General features: G+C 38.0%; 1 protein-coding gene across 1 annotated transcript in view; it reads right to left on the reverse strand.

Moving 5' to 3' along the window:
* The window catches only part of Slik (Sterile20-like kinase), a 733683-nt gene that overhangs the window by 120030 nt on the left and 587189 nt on the right, over nt 1-26464 (reverse strand). Inside the window, exons 19-21 of the mRNA XM_067159768.2 lie at nt 21137-21256; nt 3327-3440; nt 274-489 (exon numbers count right to left, since the gene is read on the reverse strand). Of these exons, the coding sequence (XP_067015869.2) occupies nt 274-489; nt 3327-3440; nt 21137-21256 (450 nt within the window). The remainder of the gene's footprint in view (nt 1-273; nt 490-3326; nt 3441-21136; nt 21257-26464) is intronic.

The raw sequence follows: 26464 nt of genomic DNA on the forward strand, positions 1-26464 counted from the left end.
GAAACCTTTGTGTGTATGAGTGTATGCATTGATTGGGTCATCCTCGATTAAATTAGCTCAATAAAACAGTTAATGTTAAGTCATAACAATACTGTCAAAGCCAAAGATGAGACCAAGACAAATCAGATCTAAGAGTTCACCACCTTCTCTCAATTATTGTTGCTTTAAGACTAACTTTTAGAAAATAAGAGGTATTTAAGAGGTCTTAACATCCAGTCTAATATAATTTTAATAAATATGAATTTTCTACATACTGACAAAAGATTACTATACCTTCTTTAGTTTCTCCCTTTCTTCTTCAGGATCAGGTTGTGAAGACATACTAATACGCATAGATTCACGGAACATCATCTCCCTAGCTTTCATTTCTGTTCGAATTCTCTTTGGTAAGGCACGCTTCTCTACAGCCTGTCTTTTCAAAAGTTCTTCCTCCTTCCGTTGGTTCATGCGTTTCATTTGTTCCAATTCCTTATCATGGCGAATCAGCATCTGTAAGTAAATTGCAGGGGAATGCTAATGAAGATGAACATTAAGTACCATAATTCTCCGAATCCAAGACGACCCTGAATGAGAGACAACATCCAATTCTTCCTTCAAAAAATTAAACCAGGCTTAAAAAGTGCTTTGTGAAATCATAATTTTATTTATAACAAATTTCAACAACTAAAGAGGATATTACAAACCAGGGTTCATTTGACCCTCCTATATCATTTCATGCCCATGAGGTACCGTAACTAATGTCAGAATGTGTTGTCAACCACAAGTGGAGATTTAGAACTGATTGTTAGTTGTAGGCTGGTCAAGACTGTTATGAATGAAAAATATAAAATTTAAATTAACAGTGTTTCTACACAGTTAAAACTTGTCAGTCTTGTTCTATTTAACTTAAAAATATGTTCAAAACTAACATAAGTCTTGAAAAAAAGAGGATTTTGATACTAGGGCTTATTTGACCCACATATTTCATTTTCAGATCTTGACGTAACTAATGTTGAAATGTGTTGTCAAACACTAGTGGAGATTTAAACCTGATTATTATATATAGACTGGTCAAGAACGTTGCTTTGAATGAAACTGTAATATCCTCTTTACCCAAAACTTATGATAGAGGAAGAAAATCCATATTAGTTTTAGACATATGTTAAGTTAGATAGAATAGGACTGAAAAGTTTTAATTGTGTTAAAACACCATTAATTTGTTACCCACAGTTATGTTTTGTTCACATTTTGAAAATTATTATCCTGGCATGTTAGTCTTAAGAAATTATTAACACTTGTGTATTATATTATATATGGTTAAAAAGGTCCCAACCTTGACCTAAAGGTTGTCCACAGGCTGAAGATGCCCAAATAATGGGTGAAACATGTACCTGATCTGATAAGTCTACATAAATTCATGTAGATTCAAACCACATTAAAAGTGGAAAGTATTGAATAGGTGGTTTTATTATATTATCCTTGAGATTCTATGCCTAGCGTCATCTTCAATACGGAACAATAATGAGAGTTGTTACTTGTAATAAGGGGGTTTAGTACAATTTACAAACTCCATCATATAGATCCATATTGATACAGTTAAAATTATGAAACAATGTTAGGTTTATGGTCTACCCCATCAATACACATCACTTTACAAGTGAAAACTATTTAATATAAATTTAATATGTTTAATATGTTTTTATATAAATAGTTTTCACTCGTAAAGTGATGTGTACTGATTGGGTGGACCATAAACATAACATTGTTTCATAATAAGGGGATTTCACGTCGTATATCCACGGGTAAAGTGAAACTCTATGAGAAGAGAGTATTAAAAGAGGTGAAAAAACACGAGAGAACAAATATGAAAACTTATTCCGCTGGGACTTAAAACAATAGTGCACTGGAAAGTGTTAAAAACATCAAACAACAAATATGAAAACATTTGAACAGGGCCCATAAAAATATTGAAGTATTATTGCATATCACACTCTTTCTGAAATGAATGTCAGAGAAAGCCTTTTATTTCGGACCAGTGGGTTATTACACATTAATTTTCTAGTCGCACAGTTACAGTAGACAATGAATTGGAGGTTATACATGGCCATGTGCGAATGCAACAGAATGACTTTGGCTGCTATTCTGAATCGAATTACACTTCGACCGACCAAGATTGATTCGAATGATTGAGTCGAAAATGGAAGGTGCGAGTATCAACATTCCGCCAATTCTGCGCGCTTGAAGATGTAGGTGTCAGTCGACTTGCTGGCAAACTTTAATTTTGTCTTCATTAGTAAAGAATTTCACGACTTTTTCCATATCCATAATTAGGCTGGTCAACTTCCACACTGGTAAACTGGTTCCAGATGTAGGCTAACGCGCAACAAATATTTGCTATACGTCACTGTACAACTAAACGCAAAATACATTTCTAACTTCTCAATAGAATGCGAAATACAAGCACAAACAGGCACATTGTGTTATTCTGCAGTTTCACTGCTAACCGGTAAGCAAACTGAGGCTAATGGCTTGTTCCCCGTAGGTGGAATTTATCCTGTGAAGTTAAAAAATTCAAGGCCTTTTCCAGAAATTCAAGGCCTTTTCCAGTTCATCACGCAACTGCGTCGAGGGCTCTTAACCTAGTTGGAAATCGTGTTCCTTCCACAAGGGATGACAAATAACATTTTCAGGGCTAGGAAAAATTTGATCATACCAAGCGGTAATAGCGAAAACTCGTGACGTGATAAGTGAGATATTTCTATATAAATTTAATACGATGAGAATTGGGACTTTGAATTTACGACGTGCTAAGCAGGAAAATGTGTTACTGAGGAACGCACTAACGAGGTTCAATTGTATCTATTCCTCTTGTAGCATTTTTCAATTACTTGGCATAAACTGAAAATATCCTGACAGCTTCCTTGAAACCATACTGCTTTTCATTTAACTTACACTAAACTACTGATTGAACCGTCCTTTCCAAAATGCCAGAGAACACTTTGCCTGGCATACTCATCAATGAGATACCTCGATAGTTGTTGCAATCCTTCCTGCTACCTTGCTTGTAGATAGGTGAAATTACTATTTTTGCCCAATCAGAAGGTATCTTACTAACATTCCACGCTAAAGTAGTACTAGGAAAAAACAGTTGAAAAAATAGAAAAGAAATAACAATATTACACTTGTGCGAATGTTCCTCTAGCTTGTTTTTATTCTGAACTAAATTGCTCATTTCTAATAATAGATATGAAATAATTATAGTATCTGATTCTGATTCAGGAAAGATGAAATTATGTAACTTCAATAGCTTTATTAACAACAATCAGATGCATGTAGAGAATACGTACCTGATGTCTTTGAAGAAAAAAAATATCTTTTAATTGTCTCTTGGCTAACTGCTGTTTTTCATGAATTTGCCTTTCTTCCAACTCCCATAATGCTGCCTCCCGAGCACGCATAAGCTAATGAAAAATAAAATGCATATATATTAGTGTAAAATAATATATAAATATATTACATTCTGATGTTTTCTCATGGGTAATTTTCTAGTTCTCAAAATAAAATTTGTGGACTGCTTCTTCTAACAGAGTATTTTAAAAAGTAACCACAGGAGAGGTAAATGACATGGAGGATTAATTCATTTCTAATATTCCTTAAATAAGCATAATATTATAATTTATCCTAGGCTGAGACTCATGTATAAACTCAAGGAAGGACTCCTTGTGGTTGTACTCAAGACTCCTTTTACATACACACCAAACTGTTTATCAAATAAATGATATTCAGGTATCAATAATATGCCTTGATTTACATTACTCGCTGAAAGACATACTATACATGTAGCAGCGTGAAGGAAACTTTTAAGCTTATCATAAGAAGTTCCTTTTTTCACAACAACAAGGGTGCAAAGTTGACTAGATAAGGAAGTCTCTCTTACCAGTCACATGGAGTATTAATTCATTTCTAATAAAATAAGCAAATTATCATCATTTATCCTAGGCTGAGACTCATGCATAAACTCAAGGAGAGTTGGACATCTGTGTTCTATCAGACAATGCATTATCAATTACCGAAAAAGACCTATCCACTTCCACTGACATTATTGGAGCATATTTAAATAGTGGTACAGTGTTTGGATCAAGATTAGTTGACTCATAGTTTTCACCACTAAGTGCCTATGTCTTTTAATTGTTGGATGTCCCTATTGACATAAAGAAACCACTCATATTTTAAAAGTAATTTTCAATCTGTATTACATGGAACCGCCTGAATTTTTTGCACAACACAATGCAAGATATGCAATGAATCCACCAATGTTTTGTTCCCCTCTTCAAGACTGTTGAATGCTTCTGGTAATGCTAAGTAGTTGGCAGCAATGAAATACAGGTAATTTTGTAGAGTGCATTTCAACAGCAACTATTTCACAATGTTAATCAATGATGCATCATCTTAACAATATCCTGGATCTTATTCAAGTTTATGGTGTAATATAAAGCTTGGATAGCCACGTGCCCATCTAGTCAATACGGGCTGCAGCGATAATGCAAGTTCGGGGGCGATTACTTTGAATGACTGAATTCTGGATAGAGATTTAAGAAATATCGTCTTTGTATTTGATATCAAGGCATGTACTTCTGATAATGGTCCACATATTTCTCACAAACTCTATGCCGTGCAAGGATGAGGTGCGTTACATGAAGCAAATTGGGGGGGAAAATATATTAAAAAGCTTACCAGCTTTTTCCATATAAGCTGCAACATCACAATCAATCAATCAATACTGATCTGCATTTAGGGCAGTCGCCCAGGTGGCAGATTCCCTATCTGTTGCTTTCCTAGCCTTTTCCGAAATGATTTCAAAGAAATTGGAAATTTATTGAACATCTCCCTTGGTAAGTTATTCCAGTCCCTAACTCCCCTTCCTATAAATGAATATTTGCCCCAGTTTGTCCTCTTGAATTCCAACTTTATCTTCATATCGTGATCTTTCCTACTTTTATAAACGCCATTCAAAACTATTCGTCTACTAATGTCATTCCACGCCATCTCTCCGCTGACAGCTCGGAACATACCACTTAGTCGAGCAGCTCTTCTTCTTTCTCTCAATTCTTCCCAACCCAAACATTGCAACATTTATGTAACGCTACTCTTTTGTCGGAAATCACCCAGAACAAATCGAGCTGCTTTTCTTTGGATTTTTTCCAGTTCTTGAATCAGGTAATCCTGGTGAGGGTCCCATACACTGGAACCATACTCTAGTTGGGGTCTTACCAGAGACTTATATGCACTCTCCTTTACATCCTTACTACAACCCCTAAACACCCTCATAACCATGTGTAGAGATCGGCACCCTTTATTTACAATCCCATTTATGTGATTACCCCAGTGAAGATCTTTCCTTATATTAACACCTAGATACTTACAATGATCCCCAAAAGGAATTTTCACCCCATCAACGCAGTAATTAAAACTGAGAGGACTTTTCCTTATCAACATACCATTGCCTGCTGTCCATCTCACAACATTTTCGAGGTCACGTTGCAGTTGCTCACAATCTTGTAACTTATTTATCACTCTATAGAGAATAACATCATCCGCAAAAAGCCTTACCTCCGATTCCACTCCTTTACTCATATCATTTATATATATAAGAAAACATCAAGGTCCGATAACACTGCCCTGAGGAACTCCCCTCTCAACTATTACAGGGTCAGATAAAGCTTCACCTACTCTAACTCTCTGAGATCTATTTTCTAGAAATATAGCAACCCATTCAGTCACTCTTTTGTCTAGTCCAATTGCACTCATTTTTGCCAGTAGTCTCCCATGATCCACCCTATCAAATGCTTTAGACATGTCAATCGCGATACAGTCCATTTGACCTCCAGAATCCAAGATATCTGCTATATCTTGCTGGAATCCTATAAGTTGAGCTTCAGTGGAATAACCTTTCCTAAAACCGAATTGCCTTCTATCGAACCAGTTATTAATTTCACAAACATGTCTAATATAATCAGAAAGAATGCCTTCCCAAAGCTTACATACAATGCATATCAAACTTACTGGCCTGTAATTTTCAGCTTTATGTCTATCACCCTTTCCTTTATACACAGGGGCTACTATAGCAACTCTCCATTCATCTGGTATAGCTCCTTCGACCAAACAATAATCAAATAAGTACTTCAGATATGGTACTACATTCCAACCCATTGTCTTTAGTATATCCCCAGAAATCTGATCAATTCCAGCCGCTTTTTTAGTTTTCAACTTTTGTATCTTATTGTAAATGTCATTGTTATCATATGTAAATTTTATTACTTCTTTGGCCTTAGTCTCTTCCTCTATCTCGACATTATCCTTGTAACCAACAATCTTTACATACTGCTGACTGAATACTTCTGCCTTTTGAAGATCCTCACATACACACTCCCCTTGTTCATTAACCTTCCTGGAATGTCCTTCTTGGAACCTGTTTCTGCCTTAAAATACCTATACATACCCTTCCATTTTTCACTAAAATTTGTATGACTGCCAATTATGCTTGCCATCATGTTATCCTTAGCTGCCTTCTTTGCTAGATTCAATTTTCTAGTAAGTTCCTTCAATTTCTCCTTACTTCCACAGCCATTTCTAACTCTATTTCTTTCCAGTCTGCACCTCCTTCTTAGTCTCTTTATTTCTCTATTATAATAAGGTGGGTCTTTACCATTCCTTACCACCCTTAAAGGTACAAACCTGTTTTCGCATTCCTCAACAATTTCTTTAAACCCATCCCAGAGTCTGTTTACATTTTTATTTACCGTTTTCCACCGATCATTGTTACTTTTTAGAAACTGCCTCATACCTGCTTTATCAGCCATATGGTACTGCCTAACAGTCCTACTTTTAAGACCTTCCTTTCTATCGCATTTATTTTTAACTACCACAAAACCAGCTTCATGATCACTAATACCATCTATTACTTCAGTTTCCCTATAGAGCTCATCTGGTTTTATCAGCACGACATCCAGGATATTTTTCCCTCTGGTTGGTTCCATCACTTTCTGAATCAGCTGTCCTTCCCATATTAACTTATTTGCCATTTGTTGGTCATGCTTCCTGTCATTCGCATTTCCTTCCCAATTTACATCTGGCAAATTCAGATCTCCCGCTACAATCACATTTCTTTCCATGTCGTTTCCCACATAGCTGACTATCCTATCAAATAATTCCAAATCCGCATCAGTGCTACCCTTTCCCGATCTGTACACTCCAAATATATCAAGTTGCCTATTATCTTTAGAAATGAGCCTTACACCTAGAATTTCATGTGTCTCATCTTTAACTTTTTCGTAGCTTACAAATTCTTCTTTCACCAGAATGAAAACTCCCCCTCCCACCTTTCCTATCCTATCTCTACGATACACACTCCAGTGCCGTGAGAAAATTTCTACATCCGTTATATCATTTCTCAGCCATGATTCAACTCCTATTACAATATCTGGTAAATATATATCTATTAAATTATTTAATTCTATTCCTTTCTTTACAATACTTCTACAGTTCAACACTAACAATTTTATGTCATCCCTACTTGATTTCCAGTTCCCTGTTCCCTTATCACCGCTCCCTAGGCCATCCAGTTTCCCTGAATGTACCTCCCTATTACCCTTCCAAACAAATTTCCTAACTTATACGTACCACTGCGGTTTAAATGAAGGCCATCCGAGCGCAGATCCCTATCTCCTACCCACCCATTAGGATCTAGAAATTTCACTCCCAGTTTCCCACATACCCACTCCATAGTCTCATTTAAATCCCCAATCCCCCTCCAGTCAGTATCCCTCCTACACAGTATTCCACTAATAACAATCTCTGCTTTCTTAAACTTCACCCGTGCTGCATTTACCAGATCCCACACATCTCCAACTATGTTGGTACTTATATCAGCTTGCCTTACGTTGTTGGTACCAACGTGAAACACTACCACCTTCTCCTTCCCCTCCTCCCTCTCTTCTACTTTCCTCAACATCTGCCTCAACCTAATTCCTGGATAACATTCTACCCTGGTTCCCTTTCCTCCACACACTTTCCCAACGTGTCTAACGATGGAATCCCCCATGACCGGAGCCTCAACCCTACCCACCACATTTGATCCCCTCCCCTCCTGGTCAGCCCTATTTTTCCTGATAGCTGCAGAAGCTACTTCCTCCTCCCTTTTCTCCTTCCCATGACCCTGTTTCACCTGTCTTTTCCTATCCTCTACTCTACATTTCCCGTTCCTACCTTTTCCCTTCCTCCTACTTCCATGCATCTCAGCAACAGTTCCCTGTCCCTCATCTTCCCTCTGTTGTTCTACCTGGAGTGACTCGTACCGATTTCGCACAGACACCTGTCCTGAATTCTGATCCTGAATAGAGCCCTTGGCCTGCAATCTCCTTCCCCTTAGAACATTAGACCACCTGTCTTCTACAACTCCTCCCTTTCCTTCCCCTCCCTCTTGTACACCTACTGTAACCTGTACATTGTTTGAGGGAGTCCTATCTTCCTTCCTGTCTTCTGTGAGAATCCTAATTATCTCCCTCACGAGTATATAAAAGCACATTCTCATGTTTACCACTGTCTGGCCATAGAGCACTCAATGCAGAGGTGCACACGTGAGATATAGTTGAACTGTTTGTTCTATCAAATTCTTCATGAAAGGAAATATATTTCAAATCACTTATCATAGTCCATTGAGTCAATCACTACATTCGCAATGAACCTATCATAGGGCTCCATACTTTCATCGACAGATATCAATAACGATGCATAATCTTAACAATATCTTGGATCTTATTCAAGTTTATGGTGTAATATAATGGTTTATTTAAATTTTTACAATTTTCTTTACGTCGCACCGACAGAGATAGGTCTTATGCCAACAATGGGATGGGAAAGGGTTAGGAGTTGGAAGGAAGCGGCCGTGGCCTTAATTAACGTACAGCCCTGGCATTTGCCTGGTGTGAAAATTGGAAACCACGGAAAACCATCTTCAGGGCTGCCAACAGTGGGGTTCGAACCCAATATCTCCCAAATACTGGATACTGGCTGCACTTAAGCGACTGCAGCTATCAAGCTCAGTATAAAGCTTGGAGAGCCATGTGCCCATCTACTCAATACTGGTTGCAGTGGTAATTCTGCTTCCATAATTCTGTTAACACATTGACGATGGCTGCTGAACGGAGGCTGCTACTCCATGCAGACCGGATAGTTCAAGCCTCCAAGAAAGGAATTACAATGCTGCACTCAAAGCACTGCAACTTGAAATGTATTCAAGATATCGACCTCAAACTTGGAACATGTACTCACTAGGTTGCTTCGTAGTCTGTATGTTGTGAAATTTTTCAAAGCAATACCGTTCTTGGCTCCATTCAATAGTCTTTCTAAGCACAGTGTAGTATGAATGCTGTACTTGTGCCATTCATACACTCATTGTCTTCAAGTATGCAAGGATTTCTCTTTACGGCTACTCCCAATTTAGTGTTAGCTATTAATCATTAGAAATATCTAACTCATCATCACTCAGTACCTACAGGTATTATAACCGGTCTGTACATAATTAAACACAATTATCAGTAGCCGTCGCCAACTGAATACGCCGTGCCATGTTGACATCTGTACGGGTGCTCCAGGGAATAGCTCTACATATCCAACATCATATAGTTAAATACATGAAGGTTTAAAGAAAGAATGATGCAGCAATAATTTATGTTCCATGGCTACACTGTTTGGAACTCATAATCTCGCCCACAATTCGACCAATAATCGAGAAAATACAAGGTGCATAAAAGTGAGAATTCTCGTAGCCTGTCACCTACTGTTGGCTGTCACCTACTGTCAGCTGGAAACTACTAGAATTCTCAGGGCTCACCACCTATGTGGCATATCAGATAATGAATCTCCATATAAATGTTAAAATACTTTGTTGTCATATAGTATACGTTGCCATGGGCACGTCATGGTGTACAATGATTCTCGGCACCAAAGAACAACCATGTACATACGAAGTTTCCATGGCTACAACGATTGTATAATAAAAAATACATCAACACTGAAATCTACGATCCCTCTACTCCATGACATGATTGAAAGTAGTTAAAATTATAGCCAACAGATAGCACAAAAAGCTACAAACGATACCGTGTGTAAAAATGGAGATCTCTGGGGCCGGTTGTCAATATGTTAATTGTATCTGTATAACAAACATCCGCATAGTTCTTACGCAAGGTCATCTCACATGGAACTTCCTCAATAGTATTTATGCAAGAATTTTTTCAAGGTTGGAATTTCTATTTTCTTTAAAGGAATGTCAGCAACAATAACCCCAAGATAAAATTAAACTTGTGACTGGCGTCTCGAGGTTGTATATAACGAGATGAGAGTTATTTTTGGCACATCTACTTTTGTTGTTTAACACAGAACCAATGCATGTTTCAAGGTTTGTAGCTACTGCAAAACATAGCTTGTTTTTGCACATTGACTGCTGTTTCACATGCTTCGCAAATTAGATAAGTCATCAGCAGAAAATACATTACAAAATTCTGTGATGTAATTATTCAGTTTTGTTTTAATCCTGCCTTTTTTTTCAGGCATGGTGAACTAGGAAATAACACGAGACACTTAACACTCTCACACCAATTGTGAAGAATATTCGACTTCAGTGGACAACGAAGGCGAACTGAGGTAACAAGCTACTGGTGACAGAGGCGGTCCCTTTAGAATCATCTGCAACCCAGCATTCACATGTGTTTGAACTTTCAACAATTTAAACAAGGGAACAATCAGACCCATAAATTGGGATGAAACAAACCTTCTGAGAAAAAAGTTTCAGGTTGCTGGAGAATATGAAATGGAATTTTTACGACATGGTCTGGGAGCATATGTTCAAAAAATATTGGTTACTGCAGATTTAAACCATTCCAGTGCAATTTGTAAGTTCATTTGACAAAATCCAGTAAATAGGCATCTATACATGGAAATAGGCAAAAAACAAGTCAAAAATATTTGCTGTATGCAATCCTAGTACAGTAGAGTCTCGATTATCCGACTTAAACGGGACCTGGAGTACGTCGGATCACCGAAAATGTCGGATAATACGGAATAACTTTGAAAATGAACTAAAACAAACAGGAAGGCTATACTGTATTATGTACTATGTTTTACGGGACTCTATTTATTGACTTATTAATTCAATTGTACAGTAGATGCAGTACTCTTTTCTTACTACGCCTGTAACCAGGTGCAGACGTCTTGACTTGGGCTGCAAGAGTTTGATGTCAGCATCTTGAAATTCAGCCCAGTCTCAACACAATTAAAAATCTGATCACCGGTTAATCCTTCAGCAAGAATTATTTCTTGAAATTGTCTTTTAAATTTCACAACATCGGATTTAGCTGACAGTTTTTCTCCACACATATTAAGCTGCCCAATATCGTACCGTTTTTTCCACCGATCAAGCCACCCAGCACTATCAGTAAAATTAGGGTCCCTTTAGTAAACTCCTTCTGGATATACACCGCCATTTCTTGCAGAATGGGGCCAGATATTGACAAGCCCTTTTCCTGGTTTTTAGTGAACCAAAGAAATAGTGCTTCACTTACTTTTTCGTACTCACATTTTCCATTGTTTTTTCCTAATTTTCAGTGCATCACTTGTTGCTCTTGTAGAGCACCACTTTTCAATTTATTCCCTCATATGTTTCCCGTCTCCCACTGTAACACGTCCAACACCATAATCTGAAGCCATTTTTTGGAGAGTTTCCACTTTGTCCAGTCTCTTTAACCCACTCTACTTGTCTTCCACAGAAACAATCACTTTCTTACGTTTACTCGCCATACTCACAGAGGATATGAAAACTACTGTATAACATCCGCACCCAACCAATACTACATTGAACAATCCTACCGCATGACTGCCAGTGCTTGTCCCACAGTCGCATCCTCCACACCCCGTGTCCCAGAATTGCATCCACCTAAAGTTCAAATTAAGACTACCAGTGTCGGATAAGCAAAGGTCGGTTGAGCGAGACTCTACTGTACCCATGTATAAACTTATTTTAAGTTCATTTCATAATATACCATATTTACTCGCATATTAGACCCCATTATTTCCACTTTTATGAACACACAAAGTAGGAGGGAAGTCCAATATGTGGGAACCTTCCAATTTTGTACTGTGAACATAAAACTTTTAAGGCCTACATGACGATAAATAGTGAACGCAAGACTTTCAGATCTATTCCCTACATTTAGTATTTACCCACATAATGGAATATACCGCATTATGGACGGATCCCAGTTTTCTCCTGATAATTTTGGACAAAAAATCGTCGATTAAGGGACACATTACGTTTTCAACAAATATGGTCTTAGTAGATATTAATTAAAATATTAAAATCGGTTTGATTTCTGTATACAATGGAACTAGTAAATGGAGATCAATGGCTGCATACTCAGTTGTGCATGGTGAAGACATCAATATCGTTGACCTACTGCAAAGTATAGTACCGTATTCCTCTGAATCCAAGACGACCGCCACTTTTTCCTGTAAAAAAATTTAATCAGGATAAAAAGTGCCTTTTGAAATCATATGAATTCTTGTAGAGTATGCATTTTTAGACTGTCTTTGTATTCACGCTAATGCCGAACATTAGCTTTAAGTTATGCCGTATTTTCTTGCAGCTGTACAACTATTCTTTATTTTCGTTAGTTTAGTAACCATTAACTTAAAATTGGCATCATAATATCGAAGAGCACCTGCTGAAAATTAGCCAGCAATACTTGTTCTATGTGTCACTACAGTAAGACGATCCATCAGGAAAATATTCCTGCTGTTTATAAAAGTGTTTTTTTTTTTTTTGCTATGGGCTTTACGTCGCACCGACACAGATAGGTCTTATGGCGACGATATAAAAGTGTTACGCCTACTTTTTACTAAGCATCACATAAAACCGGCTGCCGTTAGACGCTCGTCTCGCTTCCCAGCTTTGGCCAACTTCAGCGGCAAGCGAGGTGAAATAAAGACGCGGGCTTTGAAGGACGAGTTAACTGCGGTGTGGTGTGGCCATTCCGCCCTTGCATTTTTGACGTACATACCTCACAATTTCAGCTTAGAATTCTTTAAACCATCCTTGTTGTGGACCACTGAATTAAATTTTTAAAGTTATCTTTGTCTTCATGCTAACACAAAACACCAGCTGGCTTTAGTTATGCCATATTTTCTTGCAGCTGCACAATTGAAGACTGGACATCAATAATGGTCTAAGTGCCAAGAAGTTAATTTTGAGTTATTCAATTTTTTTTTGTTTTTGTCAAAAATCTTTTGATAAAGAACCTTAAACATATTTTTTATTTAATATCTAGGGTAAGATTCATATTCCTATTGCATTTTTTCTTAATTTCCTTTCTCGTATGAATAAAACATAAAATTTTATTCAGCAAAATGTAGAACGTGTTAAGTGCCACATTTTTTTGTCAGTAAAAACGGGGTAAGTGCCAATGAAAAATCTCGTCCTTTAATTAATTTTAACGGTTTATTTCAGTAATTCTACAATAATAAAAAGTGTCTTAGTACATTTTCATGCATTTAATTACAGTTTACCTTTTTTTTACTTCTAGTTAGAAAGTCCTAGTATAGTTTTTCTAAGAACAAAACAATTTTAATTGATTAATTCTTCAAAGAATACTCGATTCTCTTCCTTCAAATCTCTTCTTCTCAGCTGACAAGTTGTTTTGAGACGGTTGTGATGGTAAAACCAAGTTCTTGATTATATTAGTAGTAACCCTTTTCTTGAGAACCTTGCAAGTGCTCCATACTTCAAATTCATTAAATATTGTTCTCTTCTTGACGAATCTGGGTGCGGCTTTTTGAACTCTAATCCGGCTGCATTTGGAAATATTTAGTTTTGTCGTATTGATGTATGAATCAGCTGCTTTTTTAAAATCAAAAAGTCATCAGGTTGAAGCATAGTAACAATAAATGGATTGTTCGGTGTTGCATTCACCATAAGTTTGACCAGGTCAGGAACTTGACAATTTTCAACCCTTTTACGTTTCTCGATCTGTGCAAAATCTCTGTCACAAGATAAAAATGAATGGCCAGAGACTAAAAATGTATGGTTTATCTCATCATACTTGCCAGTAATCGTCACGTAAATCCAAAGAATCATCATCATTTTGTTCTTGTTCTGGCCAATGCTGTTATCAGACTAGACATTAAGTTTTCGTTTCGTCATAAATTCAGGACTACCGAGTGCTTTAAACAGACATGAAGCAATTTCATTACCGCCTCGACCACTCATACCCTCGTGCCACAAGTAAGACGAGCCCCTACATGGAGACAGAGATTGTAGCATGAAAGCTGAAAGCTGACGGGAATAAAACATTGATTCTCCCTTCTTTCTATTTTGCTTGTGTCGCTGTTTAATTCCATTGTTCTTAAAATGTACTATCACAAATTAAAACTCTCAACAGGCTTTTCTCAAAAGAATTAGGTTAAAATTCACAGCGATGTTGTTGTCATGACGCTCAGAATCAACAGTAAAAGCTCGGTGGCACATAGCCCGTAATAGCTTCACCAGCGGCCCAGCACATACCTCTCATGCCATATCTCGGGCCTTGTACGCACTACAATCATGGTCATGGCAGTTAGCCCGCTTTATAGGTTGTTGGCAATGGCACAGAGGTCACTTTTTTGGATCTAAACATTTTTTAATTGTTTTGGCACTTAGCCTGTTATTGATGTCCAGTCTTCAATTATTCTTCATTTCTGCATGTTTATAACTTAAAACTGACATCATAATATTGACAAGAACCCATTGAAAATTTGCTGGCAGTACCTGTTCCACGCGTCTCTACAATCAATCAATCAATCAATCAATCAATCAATCAATCAATCAATCAATCAATCAATCAATCAATCAATCAATCAATCAATCAATCAATCAATCAATCAATCAATCAATCAATCAATCAATCAATCAATCAATCAATCAATCAATCAATCAATCAATCAATCACTGATCTGCATTTAGGGCAGTGGCCCAAGCGGCAGATTCCCTATCTGTTGGTTTACTAGCCTTTTCTTGAATGATTTCAAAGAAATTGAAATTTAATGAACATCTCCCTTGGTAAGTTATTCCAATCCCTAACTCCCCTTCCTATAAACTAATATTTGCCCCAATTTCTCCTCTTGAATTCCAACTTCATCTTCATATTGTGATTTTTCGTACTTTTAAAGACACCACTCAAACTTATTTGTCTACTAATTTCATTCCACGTCATCTCTCCACTATCAGCTCCGAACATTCCATTTAATACCAATATAGTTAGTCCGTTATTGGACATTAAATTTTTCCCAGCTAACTCATTCCTGGTTGTCAGCGTTTCACCCCAGTGAGCTAAGTTAGGCTAATCGGCAGGTAAATAGCACACCTACCAAGACGCATGGCTAGAGCATACCGTGGAGGCCACTAAGTAGGCTACTTGGAGCCACCGACAGTAAAAATACACTATGAGACTTTGTCTCATTGTCAAAAATTGATGCCTGCCCGGCATTCAGATCATAAAGATACTGATTACCATAGGGAACCTGAAATATTTGTTCCGAATGAGTAAATTTTTATCAACATACCATTTAGTCGAGCAGCTCGACTTCTTTCTCATAAGACTTCCCAGCCCAAACTTTGCAACATTTTTGTAAATACTCTTTTGTCAGAAATCACCCAGAACAAATCGAGCTGCTTTTCTTTGGATTTTTTTTTTCAGTTCTTGAATCAAGTAATAATGGTGAGGGTCCCATACACTGGAACCATACTCTAGTTGGGGTCTTACCAGAGACTGCCTTGAAGAATTCCTCTTCTAATTATTACAGGGTCAGATAAAGCTTCGCCAATCTACCTTACATCCTTACTACAACCCCTAAACACCCTCATAACAATGAAGATCTTTCCTTGAATTAACACGTAGGTACTGTGCTGTGTGGCGTGCGATAGTCAAGGCAGGATCCCCACGCTGGCCTGGACGTCTCCAAACATGTCTGTGGTTGTCGTCAGGGCACCGTTGGAAACGGGACTCATCACTTCAGACCATACGTCCCCAGTCAGCGCAGTTCAACATCGCTCGAGCGCGGCACCACTGTAATCTGGCTTGACGATGAACAGGCGTGAGCGGTACGCGGCGTAACAGGCAGCGCAGGCGCAAATTCCTCTTGCTCAGGTGTCTGTTAATGGTCATGGTGGACACGTGTGCAGGTCACACGCTGGATCGCTGATAACGACGACTCCGGTGCTGTGACAGCTGATCTGACAATCGCTCTGTCTGCCCGTGCTGTTATGATCCTCGGTCAACCACTACCGTCCTGACTCTGATGCCTGCCGGCACTGACCCACGCTTGCCAGCATCGTCTGATCGCCACATCACTTCGACCCAAATGTCCAGCAACAGCTCAATTCGACCAACCAGCTTCTTTCAATCTGATCGCATGACCTCTTTCAAACTCTGATATCTGCTCATAATGAGCACGAATCCTTCGGCGTGGCATTCTTACAGCCGACGTTAAGATATCACAGTTGAATGCAACAGCTACTTTGAGCATGCACTTCAGAACTGCGCCTTATATACACCTGATTTGCATGTTTGAATGTCTTTGCATACGTAATTTCTTTACAATCAGACAACGCATTCCCGGTGCGTATTTTTCTGTGGCCATCCTGAAGCTTCCTCGGCTTTCCATCTTTTTAAAATTCTCTGTTGAGGGCAGCGGGCAGTAACAGAAGGAAAATGAGGAACAGGGAACTGTTGCTGAGAAGTGTGGAAGCAGGAGGAAGGGAAAAGGTAGGAAAAGGAAATGTAGAGTAGAGGATAGAAAAAGACAGGTGAAACAGAGTCATGGATGGGAGGGGGGGGGGGGGGGAGGAGGAGGCAGTAGCTTCTGCAGCTGTCAGGAAAGATAGGGCTGACCAAGAGGGGAGGGGATCAAATGAGGTGGGTGAAGTTGAGGCTCTTGTCATGGGGGATTCCATTGTTAGACATGTGGGGAAAGTGTTTGGAGGAAAGGGAACCAGGGTAGAGTGTTATCCGGAAATTAGGTTGAGGCAGATGTTGAAGAAGATAGAAGAAGAAGGGGTGGTAACATTTCACATTGATACCAACAGTGTAAGGCAAGCAGGTATAAGTACCAACGTAGTTGGGAATGTGTGGTATCTGGTAAATGCAGCACGGTTGAAGTTTAAGGAAGCAGAGATTTTTATCAGTGGAATACTGTGTAGGAGGGATACTGACTGGAAGGGGATTGGGGGTGTAAATGAGACTATGGAGTGGGTATGTGGGAAACTGGGAGTGAGATTTCTAGATTTTGATGGGGGAGTAGGAGATACGGATCTGTGCTCAAAAGGCCTTCACTTAAACCTCAGTGATACGTAGAAGTTAGGGAATTTGTTTATAAGGGTTTTAGGGAGGTACATTAAGGGAAACGGGGTGGTCTAGGGAGCGGTGATAAGGGTACAGGGATCTGGAAGCCAAGTAGGGATGACATAAAAATGTTAGTGAACATTGAAATGTAGAAGTATTGTAAAGAAAGAAATAGAATTAAGTAATTTAATGGACATATACTTGCCAGATATTGTAATAGGAGTTTAATCACGGCTGAGAAATGATATAATGGATGCAGAAATTTTCTCACAGAACTGGAGTGTTTATCATAGAGAGGGGATAGGAATGGTAGGAGGGGGAGTATTCATTCTGGTGAAAGAAGAATTTGTAAGCTACAAAAAGGTTTAAGCTAACAAGTATGAAATTCTAGGTGTAAGACTCATTTCTAAAGATAATAGGCAACTTGATGTCTTTGGAGTGTACAGACCGGGAAAGGGTAGCGCTGATACTGATTCAAAATTATTTGATAAGATAATCAGCTATGTGGGAAACAACATGGGAAGAAATGTGATTGTAGCGGGAGATCTTAATTTACCAGATGTCAATTGGGAAGGTAATGTAAACGACAGGAAGCATGACTAAAAAATGTCAAATAATATAATATGGGAAGGACAGCTGATTCAGAAAGTGATGGAACCAACTAGAGGGAAGAATACACTGGACATGCTAGTAAAACCAGATGAGCTCTATAGAGAAACTGAAGTAATAGTTGGTATTAGTGATCACAAAGCTGTTGGTGTTGTAGTTAAAAAATAAATGTGATAGAAAGGTAGGTCTTAAAAATAGGACTATTACGCAGTACCATATGGCTCATCAAGCAGGCATGAGGAAGTTTATAAAAAGTAACCATGAACGGTGTAAAACAAAAAATAAAAACGTACACAGACTCTGGGATGGGTTTAAAGCAATATTGTTGAGGAATGTGAAAATAGGTTTGTACCTTTAAATGTGGTAAGGAATGGTATAGACCCACTTTATTATAACAGAGAAACAAAGAGACTAAGGAGGAGGTGCAGATTGGAAAAATGAAAATTCAGGTAGTACAGAAAACTTGTTTTTCCTCATTTTGAAAAAAAAAAAAAAAGGAATTTATGCCTAATCCTAATGAACCAATTTTCAACTTTCTATTTCTAGGTGTAATGGTGGTCCGTTGGCATGACGACAATATAGTTACAACAGCAACTAACTTTGACACAGTGAACCCTCTGAATAAGGTTCTCCGCTTTTCACGTGTGAAAAGAAGAACTATCTCAGTGGCACAACCTCATTTGTTTTCACCGTACAACAAAGAAATGGGTGGGATCGATCGGGCTGATGAGAATATATCACTCTACAGGGTGTCAATCAGGGGAAAGAAATGGTATTTCCCCCTAATAGCACACATGATAGATTTAGCAGAGCAAAATGCCTGGAAACTCTATTGAAAAGACGGTGGAAAACTAGATCATTTGAATTTTAGAAAAAAGTGTGGCTACATCTATTTTGAAATCCAATAAAAGAGTGATTTCTGGTAAAGGGAGGCTATCTAAGAAACGTAAAGTGGATGCTCGTTTTGACGGAGTGGAGCGTTACGTGGCAGATCTTTCAATTGACACTCACACTAAGAGAAAAAAGCAGCTTCATTGCAAACATTGCTCACAGAAGTGCACTACAATGTGTATCAAATGTAACTATGCTTTGCACGTTTCATGCTTTGTACCATTCCACACAAAGGTGTAATGCTTAGAATATGATATGTGATGAGAAATTAATTACTTCATTAATGAAAAGTAAATAAATAATTGAACGTTCTGGAATTGGTTAAAATTTATTTCAACAGTAGTGGATGATATAGTAAATAGTGTAGTTCCCTGATGTCCTTCAGGAAGGATGATCAGAGAGTGGGTGTCCCTGACATCCTTCTGGGAGGATGCTCAATTTCCGGCATACTAAGCAAAGAATTTCGGTAAATCTTTTTCTTTTGCTTTATTTACAACCTCAATGATAGATTTTCATGGAAAAGTTCCTCATTACAAACAAAAAATAATTCAGGGTTATCTGGGTTAAGGAACGGCCCCAGCATTTGTCTGGTGTGAAAATGGAAAACCACAGAAAACCATCTTCAGGGCTGTTGACAGTGGGGCTTGAACCCACTATCTCCCGGATGCAAATTCACAGCTGCATGCCCCTAACCGCATAGCCAACTTGGCCAGTAAGAATATCAGTAAAACAAAAAAAGTGTTGAAATTATTATCAACAGGAAAGGCAAAAGATTCAAACATTTTCCTGAATCAATCAGCTTCTAACTTCAAATACCTTGAAAGTATAATTTCAAAAGATAACAAAATAAACCAAGAAATACTCAATAAGACTCAGAAAGTAAAACTGACTATGTTTCATACCTACTACATTTCATTTCTCACCTACGGACTTGAAACATGTACCCTACGTAACAAGGCTAATAGTAAAACCCAGTCAACAGAAATGAAATTCATTAGAAAGATCAAGAAAGACAACATCAGAAATGAAGCAAACAGGAAGGAGGCTGGCATCAAAATACCTGTTACTGAACTTTTAGGAAGACACAGGCTACAATGGTTTGGACATGTTATGAGGACGCACAGAATGAGAACAACAAAGAATTACTTTGACCGGGAAGTGAAAGGGGAGAGTCCAGTAGGGAGACCAAGAAATCAATGGATAGAGACAGTGAAATTGGAGGTCAGCAAGAGGAATGTCAAGTGGGAGGAGATAGGGGAACAGAAACGATACTTTGACTGGAAAAAATGGCAAGCACTTGTTCACCATGCCCAGGAAACTGGAACTGGAAAATTATGATGATGATAATGATTTATAAGCTGATGCCAGAAAAGGATAGAAAATAAAAGCAGCATCTCACTACATGACATAGATGAGCCCATAAACTTTGAAGTGTATTACAATCTATCAGATGTCATTCCAGCATTATTACTAACAACTTTTATACATCACAGATGGCCATAAGCATAGGCTTATCGACAGTTGCAGTTCCCATGGCTGCCCAGTCATCAGACAACTGGAAGACCCTGTATAGTACTGTATATGGTTTAACAATCTGAAAGGTGATTAAAACAATGACAAGAGTAAACTTTGAATCTTTGTATTTGTTTTACATCACACTGACACAGACAAGTCTTCTGGTGATGATGGTCTCGAACTGGGAAGGACACAACGTTTACTCACAATATCTGTGCCATGCACATTCTTAGGTTCAGGTCTGATTACTTACAGTCCAAATTATTTAACCATTTTGATAGTTGATCTGCTACGATCACATATAATGCACACTATTTTCTCCGATATGCTTTTAAGCAAAAATCTGAGCAGGGTACAATAAATACATGATCTGTGACTGAAATAACATGTATATAGACATCTGCCTATGCTTGCTCATTTACACCAAGGACCATACTGATAGTGAGTGCTTCACACAAAAGTCTTAATTTTAAAAAAAATATTCACAAGCATTCATATCAAACATATCTAAATTCAGCAATGATCCTGCTATTGCATGAAATATTTCTTTATATATATTAGGTCAAAGTAAACACAATAGACAAATTTAGTTGATATTTAAGCGTCACAGTAAGTTATAAAAGATCAAACTCTAAGTTGGATAAACTAATAACTTGATAGAACAAAAATATAAATGGCAAAAAAGAAAAAAATATCACTCTGTTTAAACCTACCTGTTGCTTTTGCTGAAGGAACTGACGTTCCATTAAAGCAATTTTTTCCCTATGTGTATCACTTAAGCGGCGTAGAGAGGACTCGTGGTTTTCATTCAGCTTCTCCAAGAATAACTTTTCCTGCAAGAAGATATCAAATTAATTTATTAACATTTCACTTTTTAAACAAGGAGCTCAACATCTGCCTTGGGACTGAAGAAGGATGTATGACTACTTTGAACGCATTTTCAGGCAGGAGGGTATGGATAAGAAAATAGATACACTGGAGATCAATTAATGTCAGGCCAGTGTGGATAAAGGGAGGCATAGATAAGACAAAGACAAATATAAACACACAGAAGAACAAGTACAAACTTCACAATTCCATTCACCGCCAAATTTAAAAATGGGCTCCCTCCTCACTTCTTGTTCTTTCAGCTCCTACAGATTTTTCATTTCTGTCTTACAGCTTCATCAGCTTTACAGAGGTTAGGCAGAAACAAGTTAACTAGAGATTGTGAAGTAATACAAGTACAGTAGATTACAAATTAGGATTGATGAGGAGACAGTCCATGTATGAAGATTATTAAAATGTGTCTCCTGCTCTTTAATACGTTATGTTTGCCCTCGCTTCTTCTTGCTTCTGGCCCCGTTATCTGAAATGGTATTTTGGGAGTGGATATGATAACTAATTAATCATTGATTGAAATTGGTGTCAGTAATTTTAAGGATTTAAGTCATAAGTTGTAACCTATGAGTTACGTGCTCATTAAGTTGTTATGAAGTTAAATTCATTTATCTTAACATATTTATCATGGTTACATTTGCCCTACTGTGCAACGTACCAGCGCTTTAGTTGTGGCCCGTATGCTGTTGCTATCTAGCGACTGAATGCGCAACTGTCAAGAATCACGAGATCGGCAAATGTTTACACTATAGTATTAGGATGGACAGTAAAGCCTCCGTGGCTCAGGCGGCAGCGCACCGGCCTCTAACCTCTGGGTTCCATGGTTCAAATCCCGGTCACTCCATGTGAGATTTGTGCTGAACAAAGCATAGGCAAAACAGGTTGTTCTCCGGGTACTCTGCTTTTCCCTGCCATCTTTCATTCCAGCAACACTCTCCAATATCATTTCATTTCATTTGTCAGTCATTAATCACTGCCCCAGAGGAGTGCGACAAGTTTTGGCAGCCGGCACAATTCCTATCCTCACCACTAGATGGGGGCTTCATTAATTCCATTCCTGACCATGCTGTGGATTTCCATTTCCTATGAAGACGGACAATGAGTTGATTGTCTTTTGTCACTAACCATTTTGGAAGCAACATCACAATTTTGCTTCATGGTCATAATTTAACGGAAATATTGCTGAGTTCATCTACAATGTTTGATTCCGGTTAATGAGATCCATCATCTGTATATGTTTTGTGAAAACTCCTAGTCTTGAGTTGTAATTTTTTTTAAACATGAGGTAGTTCTATTTTACTTCAACCTAGTGGGTGAACACGTATCTCGACAAGTGTGTTATAGAATAATTGAAGTCTTGACTCAAGTAAACATTCAAATGACTTTAAACTAAATTATTATTCTTCCTCTTCAGGATTGTGAATTCTCCTGGATGTGCTTTAACTATATTAGGTTTTCAAAATGATTATCAGGCAGCATCTAACCGAAAGACATCGCCATTACGACAAACGAAGTTCGAACGACAAGATAACCTTCTAATTACTTCTTCCTCTTATTATTATTTCTAAATTATAAGTCAAAATTGGGTTACATTTAAGAATTTATTTAAACCTTGTAATTCTGTTATGCATATTATAACTATTCCATCATGATTTCACTTGCAAATTCAACTGTATGTATTCTGTTGCACAACTTCATATTTGTTTACTGTCTGGGTGATTACCATTTGGGTAACACTTCATTTAAATTTAAAACCTTGGTTAGGCAAAAATCCTATTTTGGTATTATTATGTAATTACCTTATTTCTGTTATGTGAAGGAAATCTTAAATACTATATATTAAGATAGCTTACGTCAACTTGTCTATATTTAGAGCAAAACACATGTAAATAATCACCAACGATGGTAACCAATTCTATTTACTGTTTCTGTTTGTTGCTTTCAGGAGGAAAATTAATTACTCAGTGGTTCTGAATTTAGGTAATTTGAAGATTATTATTAATTAAATACCCCTTTTCTATTAATATTCGGCCATGTGGTGATGTCCTTGGTTCCTTGATTTCGATTGCCAATCATTATCATAAGATGTGTCCGTCTCCATGGCTAAATGGTTAGCGTGCTGGCCTTTGGTCACAGGGGTCCCGGGTTCGATTCCCGGCAGGGTCGGGAATTTTAACCATCATTGGTTAATTTCGCTGGCACGGGGGCTGGGTGTATGTGCTGTCTTCATCATCATTTCATCCTCATCACGACGCGCAGGTCACCTACGGGTGTCAAATCAAAAGACCTGCATCTGGCGAGCCGAACATGTCCTCGGACACTCCCGGCACTAAAAGCCATAGGCCATTTCATCATAAGATGTATTTGTTTTTTGGGAATGATCATTATGAAGAGACTGTATTTGATTTATGATGGCTGATGGTGGTGTTGATCAGCCTTTTTCCTGCTTTTAATGTGAAGTAACTTTAATTATTTGAGATTTAATCTGCCAAAATCTGTTCTTGAGCTTAATACCAATTAATTAATTTATCACCGTACGGTTAGGGGCGCACAGCTGTGAGCTTGCATCCAAGGGATAGTGGGTTCAGAAGTCTCACTGTTGACAGCCTTGAAGATGGTTTTCCATGGTTTCCCATTTTCACACCAGGCAAATGCTGGGGCAGTATCTTAATTAAGGCTACGGCCGCTTCCTTCCCACTCCTAGGCCTTCCCTGTCCCATTGTCGCCATAACACCTATTTCAGTCAATGCAACGTAAAACAAATTATCAATTCATTTGCTTCATTTGTGTAAGTTTGAGAAGAAAATGAACCTTTAAAAATCTATATTATCTTCAGATTACCTCACTTTATGTGAAACATGCTTTCTTAAGTTAATTACATTGCAATTCAATTATTTCCTGTGAGATGAATTTTCTTTTCCATCGAGTTGGAAAGCTATTTATATTTTAAAGAAATTTATTAAGCCAGAGTTCTTAAAAGGCTCATACCTATAGAGCAGGGGTTTCCAATTAGTAAGGGCTCGAGGGCCACATTGGAAACCTTAGGTATGATCGCGGGCCGCACTTTAATAATAGACCAATTTTCGTAAAATTCTACAAATAGAACAGAGGTATCAGTATGAAATAATGTTCGTAGTTCAATTGAAATGAAGGGTTCATAATTTTAATTGCTTAAAACACTATTGTACATAATCATAAAGGAGTTAAATTAAAAATGAACACTATTATACTCAGGACAATTGAATTCTGAAGAAGAGCACCCAACAATCACAGTTCATTTGAATTAATATTTGACGGATGACAAAAAAGAAAAAATATGCCTTAAGAATAACTGAAATTAATAATGTAGTAAAACAAAACTTAAAAAAGGACAATTTAGTTGGAGTAGTGTGGTTGATCAGCTGCATCTACCAATGAACGAATGTCACCTCCAGTTCTGTTGTTGCTAATCTCAAAAGGTGCAGAAAGAAAGAATGTGAAAGTCGACTTCTGTATTGATTTTTAATGAATTTCATCAATGGAAAAACACTTTCGCACATGGACGTGCTCCCAAACTTTGAAGTCATTTTAGTTCAAATTGTCTTAACTTTGGGGATTTTTCGCTGGGTAGCAGTTTAAAGAAATATGATCCCTTTTCTTGACTTGTCTGTAGGAACGTATCAGCTTGTAGATCGCACAGCTCAAGTTAGAGTTGTGGTTCTTGTTTCTCGATTGCAACACCAAGAGGATTCACGTAAAGTTGTATGCCGCTTTTCAGAATTTCAGTTTCCTGGAATCGTGTGTTGAATTCTTCGATGATCTCTTGAATGTGTGAACTGAAATCTGAAAAATGTATGGTTTTTTGGTCCTTCTCCGGTGCTAATTGTAGACAGCAGGGAAATGAGTCAATTCATTGTTTTCTAAAGAATGTTTGGAAATTTTCAATTTGTTTCAAAATCCATGAACATATCTAACACCTCATGTTTTCTTCCTTGAAGATTCAGGTTGAAGGTGTTAAGGTGATTTGTGATATCTGTTAGGAAAGCTAATTGCTTTAAAAATTCTGGGCTTTGAATTTTCTCTTCCAGTTCTGAGGTATCTGACGAGACAAACTTTTAGAAATTCGGGGATTCTGGGCTTTGAATTTTCTCTTCCAGTTCTGAGGTATCTGACGAGACAAACTTTTAGAAATTCGGGGATTTCCTTGCGAATTGAAAAAAAAAGTTGAAGGCACTTAACTGCACTCAGCCATCTTACATGGTTGTATAGCAGCACGTCTTCATATTCTGCGTCAATTTCCAGCAGAAACTGTTTTAATTTTCTATGAAAAAGGGCTCGACATCCACCTCTTAACATATTAATAATTGTAACCACAAGTTCAAAAACTTCCGTTTTCTTAATTGATTTCCCACACAATGTTCCCTGGAGAATGAGACAGTGGAGCATTGGACATGTTATGCCATTTTCTTTTAGCAATCCCGCCAGTCCTGTCTTCACCCGTCATTGCTGACGCTCTGTCTGTCACATTGGGTGAACATTTACTGAAGCCTCCAACTCCGTCGACAATTATTTTAACAGCATCATAAATCTCCCTCCGTTTTGTTGTTCCTTGAAGAGAGCAGACATCAAATAGCTCCTCTTTACTACTGAAGTCTTCGTAGATGGTGCGTACAAATATTAATAGCTGACTGACATCTGACTGATCAGTGCTCTCATAAAGGCATAGCGAGACATATGTGTTTTCCTTAACCAATTTAATGAGCGCTTTTTCTACTTGTTCTCCTATATCAGTGACCCTTTTCTGTACTGTTTGGTTGGAAAGTGGCTCTGATTCAAATATCTCAGCAATTTTAGCATCTCCAAAAGCTTCTGCCATTTCCATAGCACACTTTTTAACAAGACTGCCTTCAGTGAAGGGCTTTTTGCTTTTGCAAGTTCAAGCGACACTGCATAGGAGGCATACACAGAGAAGATGACTGATTTTGTAAGACTCTACCAAACATACCTGTTTGCTGTTTTAATTTCTTCTTGAAGTCTGCAATCAGTGCGTGTTGAGCTTCTTCCTTGTAACGTGTTCAAATCGCTTACCTTATTTTTCTTCTACGCTCAAACCCAACGCACCGCCTCGCTACACGAACTGTCTGCCTTCACGCCTGCTGCTTGACTGCTTTGACTGTTTCATC

Source organism: Anabrus simplex, chromosome 1, assembly GCF_040414725.1.
Source record: "Anabrus simplex isolate iqAnaSimp1 chromosome 1, ASM4041472v1, whole genome shotgun sequence".
Lineage (NCBI taxonomy): Eukaryota > Metazoa > Arthropoda > Insecta > Orthoptera > Tettigoniidae > Anabrus > Anabrus simplex.